The following is a 6,182-nucleotide window of genomic DNA, read 5'->3' as shown; positions in this document are numbered from 1 at the left end:
TGCTCAGTGGCGCTTATGTCTGGTCAAAGTGCTCTCAAAAGTTACTAGAAAGTATGGAATTCCCTCCTGACGCAGAACAGCCTTCACACTCAGAGATAATGTGCTCAGCTGTTGTGTGGGACTTTAACACATGTTGAGCAAATTAAATGCCAGCTAATGCGCACCTGTACACATGTTGAAAATAGGAAGAAAAGCAAAACAAAATTTTTATTTGGCGAAATGTGAACATCTTGATACGAAACGAACAACATTTCCCTAAATTATCTTCCTAAAATGTCAATGACTATTGTTTGCTCGTTTAGCACGTTGCTCCGCCCCCTGTGTTTGTCGTAAACCTGGCTCCTGGCTACAATACACCCGAGCCAAGAGCGCCCTGGGCTCGCCTCCTTCTCCAAGGCGATCAATCGGATCTCAGGCGTACTACAAGCACTCTCTTACGTAGACATCCACAAGGAGAGAGCTGGATACAACAACACGGTTGATCTGCTCAACTAAATCTATACCTGCTTTCTGAACCATGTCGTTGAGCCCAAAGCATACAACGCCTTTCTCAGTGACAGATATTTTGAGTCCAATCGAGGAGACCTACAAGAAGTTTAGTGGCATGGACGGCGCAGGGAACCTAACCTCTCCACTGGGAGCTTACCGACAGCCCCAGGTATCTCAGACTGGCATGCAGCAGCACTCCATGGGCCACAACGCCTCCGTGGCGACCACCTACCACATGCCACACACTGTATCCCAGTTCTCGCACAGCGCTATGGGGGGATACTGCAATGGGAGCATTGGCAACATGGGAGACCTCCCGTCGTACCAAGAAACCATGAGAAATAGCGCAGCAGCAACAGGGTGGTATGGTGGAAACCCGGATCCCAGATATTCAACAAGTAAGTTGTCGATTATATTTTTAAATAATTGTATTTTCTCTTGTATGGCTCAGTTCTGCCTCACTATTTTCCAAACTATAGCCTAACTTTTAACGAAACACACAGAGAACTTGAATCTATTTAACACTAGTCACTATTGTCTTACATTATATCATTTTATTTCACTGTTGTGTTTAAAAGTTAATTATTAGGTGGTTATTATAATAATAATATTAATATTAATAATAATAATAATTATTATTATTACTAGTAAGAGTAGGCTATAGGAGTAGTACTAGTTGTCGTAGTAGTAGAAGTATATATTATTATCTGCATTCAATTATTATTGCACTCAAACTTGCTCACAACATTTATGCATTAGGTTTTTACGCATGACATAGAGTCCTTCTGGAAAACAGACCGACACGTGAATTGCTGATAATTGAATACACATATATGTATGTATATTTTTAAGTTTCTAGATTCATGGGACCTTCCACAGGTATGAATATGACCGGAATGGGGACCCTAACAGGCATGGGGGACGCCAGCAAATCCATGCAACCCTTGCACCACTCAGCGCCCAGAAGGAAACGGCGGGTGCTGTTCTCCCAGGCTCAGGTCTACGAGCTGGAGAGGAGATTTAAGCAACAGAAATACCTTTCGGCGCCAGAGCGGGAGCACCTGGCCAGCATGATCCACCTGACGCCGACCCAAGTCAAGATCTGGTTTCAGAACCACAGGTACAAGATGAAACGGCAGGCCAAGGACAAAGCGTCTCAGCAGCTGCAGCAGGACAACAGCCTGTGTCAACAGCAGCAATCCCCGAGGCGAGTGGCGGTGCCGGTTCTGGTGAAGGACGGTAAACCGTGTCAGAACGGCTCCAACACACCCACACCGAACCAGCAGCAGCAACACGTACAGCAGCAAGTACAGCAGCAGCAACAGAACGGTTCCGGGGTCGTGCTCCCCGCTTCTAGTAACGCCATTAATCAACATCAGAACCAGCAGGTCAACGCCTTAGTTCAGGCCCAAGACCTGGAAGATATGTCCCCTAGCCCTCCCTCCCTCCACAGCCAGATCAACATGGCCCAGATGGAGACTTCTGCTGTAGACTATACCAATAACATGGTCAGCTCAAACCTCCTCTACGGCAGAACGTGGTAGGATCTACTGACATTTTCCACTCATATGCTCCCCTGCGGATGAGCATAGGCCTGTATCACGTTGATATAAAACTGTGAGGAACATTAAGCCCTTGAGAGGACAACGCGCTTACCCGCAGCAGCTGTTCAGGGCACATTTTCTTGACATTTCTGAGAGGGAGACTATTTTTGAACATTGCACGAAATGGCTGCCCTTGAAAGCGATTGAATCGTCTCTGGACCTTTTGTAATCAATGTTATGGACTTCCTCATGATTTTAACGTAGTCTATGTTGTTGAACAGGAATGCTGCTCCACGTTAGGGGGTACTGGAGGGAAAGGGAGGCTATAGGTGGGATCAGGTATGAACTCCTCTCAAGGTACTAAACCACCTCTCCTTTGCGGTGATAACCTGGTATTTTATGCTATTAATATTGTAAACTAATGTATTCATTTTAGACTTAAAGAAAGTAGGAACTGTATATTTGGCTAACACACGACAATGCATTTACCTGTATAATACTTGTTTTACGTCGACCTTTTTGATTTCTCTATTCTTTTGTAAGTTAAAACGAAGAAATGCGTGATGGCTGCTGTATATGTTTCAAACCAATTGAACGTTAACAATAAATCACTTGAAGTACGAGCTATTCCTGACGAATTATTTTTTTTATAAGGATCTGGTTGGAGTGCGTTTTCATTATGGTATGATTGAGACCAAATTGAGTTGGAACGCAAGGTCGATGAGGGAGCCAGCATTGTTCACTGGAGAGAATAGCTACCCACTGAAATATCCTCAAAGATATAAACATTCAATTATGTTAGGCTAGAATATGACTGCATCGAGTTTGTTGAAACATATTTAGACTGTTTTTTTTATTTTTAAGTAGCCTTTAAAAGCCTAAACTACCCGTTTTGAGTATTAGCCCTAATTCTCAACGTGGCTAAGCGTTATCAGTTATGTTTATACACACCGTCATCTTTCCATGATTTAGCTTACTCGATCATTTTATTGGCTAATAGTGTGTTAAAAGTGATATACTTCTAAATACTGACAATGACTTAAACCTGTTGATGTGTTAGTGAATTCCCTCTCTAGATAGCAGGTTGGATACATTTAGATCATTAGAGTAAATGATGAGAGTAACAATACAGGGTACAGTATAGTCTCATCAGTGAATTGGCGTTGAATGTTGAATATCCCCCACAAAAACCTAAAACATTGTAAATAGTATACTGTGTTATCATGGCAGTGTTGATACTGCATGATTAATAGGCTATAACTCGTATAATTAGGCTACTAATTATCACCACCATCACCACCACAATAATAACAATAATAATAATAATAATAATAATAATAATAATAATATAAAAAAGCAATAATAATAATAATAGGCCTAATAATAATAATAATCATCATCATCACCGTCATCATAATAACAACCATAATCATAATAGGATAGCACATTGTTGTATCAAGCTATTGTAAGAAAATTATGTAGCCTACATTATGTTTTCTGAATTGTGTCGATTGCGATTTCTATAAAGCTTTTAATGCAACATTTGAAGAACAGTTTCCTGTTCTTATCCTCCGTCATCAAATATTTGTCTCTTATCCCATCTCTTGAACTCCAACTAAAGCATTCATAGCTCGAAATCATTAACTAATTCAGAACATTCTCCAAAATCAGCAGCAGCCTGTAGTAGCCTACGAGTCATCCCGACACAGCATTGTGGCAGCATCGGTTTAGAGCGGGTTATGGTGAAGGACAACTACGTCTGGTTGTAGCAGAAAAACACTCAATATTGTATTTCACTAGCTATTTATTTTCCATTACAATATTTCATCGAAATTAGTCTCACAGTCTATCAGTCTAAACATATTATATCTTGACCACGGCATACCTCAATGGCCATGTAGGCCTATACGTCCTATTATCTGTGAAACATTTTGACTAGCCTATAGTAAATGTATTAGTCGAAAATCTGTACACAACCCCTTTAGGTTTAAGTTTGAGCAGCAAACCCCAGCATTTTAGCGCCTCACTGCAAATACGCACTCTCCAACTCCATAAATTGCCATAAATTGAAGAAATCACTTAAAAGTTGTTGCTTTTGATCTTATCACATCGCCTCAACTACTTAGAACTCACGTCTACTAGTGATTGAACTGCAAAGTGAAATCAATGTTAAGTGAAATTACAGATATCCCACAATACTGTATAACTCTTACATCCAGCTCTCCCTAAACTATTATTGCATCTCTGGACATAGATGGTCTAGAGACTGTTCAAAGACTTCTCACAACTTCTCCATTACATCTTGCAACCTCTGTTATAACTATGAATCAAGTCTAAAGCTAACTGGGACACAAAGGGCTTGCACCTGGCTGAAAAAGAAAAATCAATCTCCATGTATTTCAATTTATTTTGAAGGCATAAAATGACTCATCAACGGTGACTGAACAGACATAGTGAAAAATAGTGCTAGTGATATAATAAGAATAAGAATAAGAAAAATAATAAGAATATTTTTTTCTTTTAATAATAATTAGTTCTAAACTCTCAAATGTATCAATCCCAACTTGGCAACAATAGTGTAGTCTGTCCTGTCTTCACCTTTAGTCCAGGACACCTGGTAATAGGATATAACATTCTATATCTGTTGGTAATTTAAACACGTTGTAGATTTCATCTCAATAACAGCCATGATGACACCCTACAATGATGATGATGATGGCCTATCACTGCCCCTGCATCCTCTCAACGAGGACCTTTAGGAGCTTGAATAGCAAGACGGCAGCATCACATACCGTACAGCTGTATGTATATGTGCAATCATCCTAAACACTACAGGCGCCTGGATCTTTTTCAATCAAAAATCAAAGCCAATATGCACTGAACCTATAGCACAATAACCATGTCCCTGCTCCACAAAACGTTTTCAAGTAGTACAATCAAGGGAGGTTTGATATGAGTGGCAGAAAATAAAATACATTATGTTAGTCAACACCCCTCAATTAAAGCATAGAAGTATTTTTTATTTTCTTCTTCATTTATGGTTTTCTCCATTTTGGGTATCATTTAATTCTCAGCAAAGCCATAGATGGGGGAACAAATTAATGGAAGGGAGAGGTGAAGCTATTCTCCCACGTGATGGTCATAGTCATGATTCAGACTATAGTTGGCTATGATTGGTCATCCTTTCTGTTATCATGATGGCTGCTGGTATTGTTCCTCACCAGACCCATACATGTCAGATGACTGTTTCTCACAAGTTATGTGGATATGCCTGTTCTCCAGGTCACTGTTAGATGTTGCATCAACCTGGATAGTTAGTTGAATTTGCAAAAAAAAAGTAATCAATGTAGGCCTACACTGTTTTTGCCCAATTTGAATCTAACTTTCAACCACAAGTCAATCCTTATTGAGTTATTAGTTCAAGTCAAATTCACATTTGTTAAAAACGAAATCATCAACCACAATTGGATGTTGATTTCGGGTTATTGACTGGATGGTGGTCAACTGCTAAGGAATAGACACCCCAACCTCAGTCGCTGAATCTGCTGGCTAACCTCATTGCATCCGCTGTAGGACTGGTTGTAATATTGTATGGTTGACATATTTTCAGTGTTGATGCTGTACAAAACTAGTTTTGAAGAAAGAAAATACACAGACAATAGATAGAGAAAGCATAGAGAAAGCATGCATGACACTGTGACCAGGTTAAAAGCAAGAAGAATAACTGCACATGGAATTGCTTCAATGGAACTGGAAGAATTCTTTCATTCATTCAATGGCAGACGTATAGATATATGGTATAGTATGGTGCGTCTTTATTTTCAGTGATGCACAGAATTTCTCTGTCTCCTTTCTTCCCAGTTAATTGCAGGTAACAAATGAGTTCTTACCGCTGAGTAATTTGAATCTAGCAAGAGACGTTGTCTGTATTTTCTCCCCATTATTCTACTTAATATGTGAGAAGGTCTGATCGTAGAGAAACCTTTTCAAGTTCTATTGATGTTTTCTTCAATTGACTATGGTGACCTAGCAACCTAGTGAATGCTAATTGGCAAGGGCTTAACATCATTTGTTTTACAGTTTACGAAACAAAAATGTAACCTTCCAAATCCTGCTTTATATCTTATCTTGCAGATAAAAATAAACATC

At 39.7% G+C, this 6,182-nt stretch overlaps 1 protein-coding gene across 1 annotated transcript; it reads left to right on the top strand.

Annotated features, from left to right (window-relative positions):
• Nucleotides 1–517: 517 nt before the first annotated feature.
• nkx2.4a (NK2 homeobox 4a) lies at nt 518–2,033 on the top strand (the record flags this gene model as incomplete). Its single annotated transcript, XM_080538337.1, has 2 exons — nt 518–887; nt 1,369–2,033. 2 exons carry the CDS (start codon nt 518–520, stop codon nt 2,031–2,033), a joined length of 1,035 nt encoding a protein of 344 aa, XP_080394463.1.
• Between the last annotated feature and the right edge of the window lie 4,149 nt (nt 2,034–6,182).

This window comes from Nansenia antarctica (genome assembly GCF_963989245.1).
Source record: "Nansenia antarctica genome assembly, chromosome: 1".
NCBI lineage: Eukaryota > Metazoa > Chordata > Actinopteri > Argentiniformes > Microstomatidae > Nansenia > Nansenia antarctica.
The sequence above is the reverse complement of the archived record's forward strand: the minus strand, read 5'-3'. Positions and strand labels throughout refer to the sequence as shown.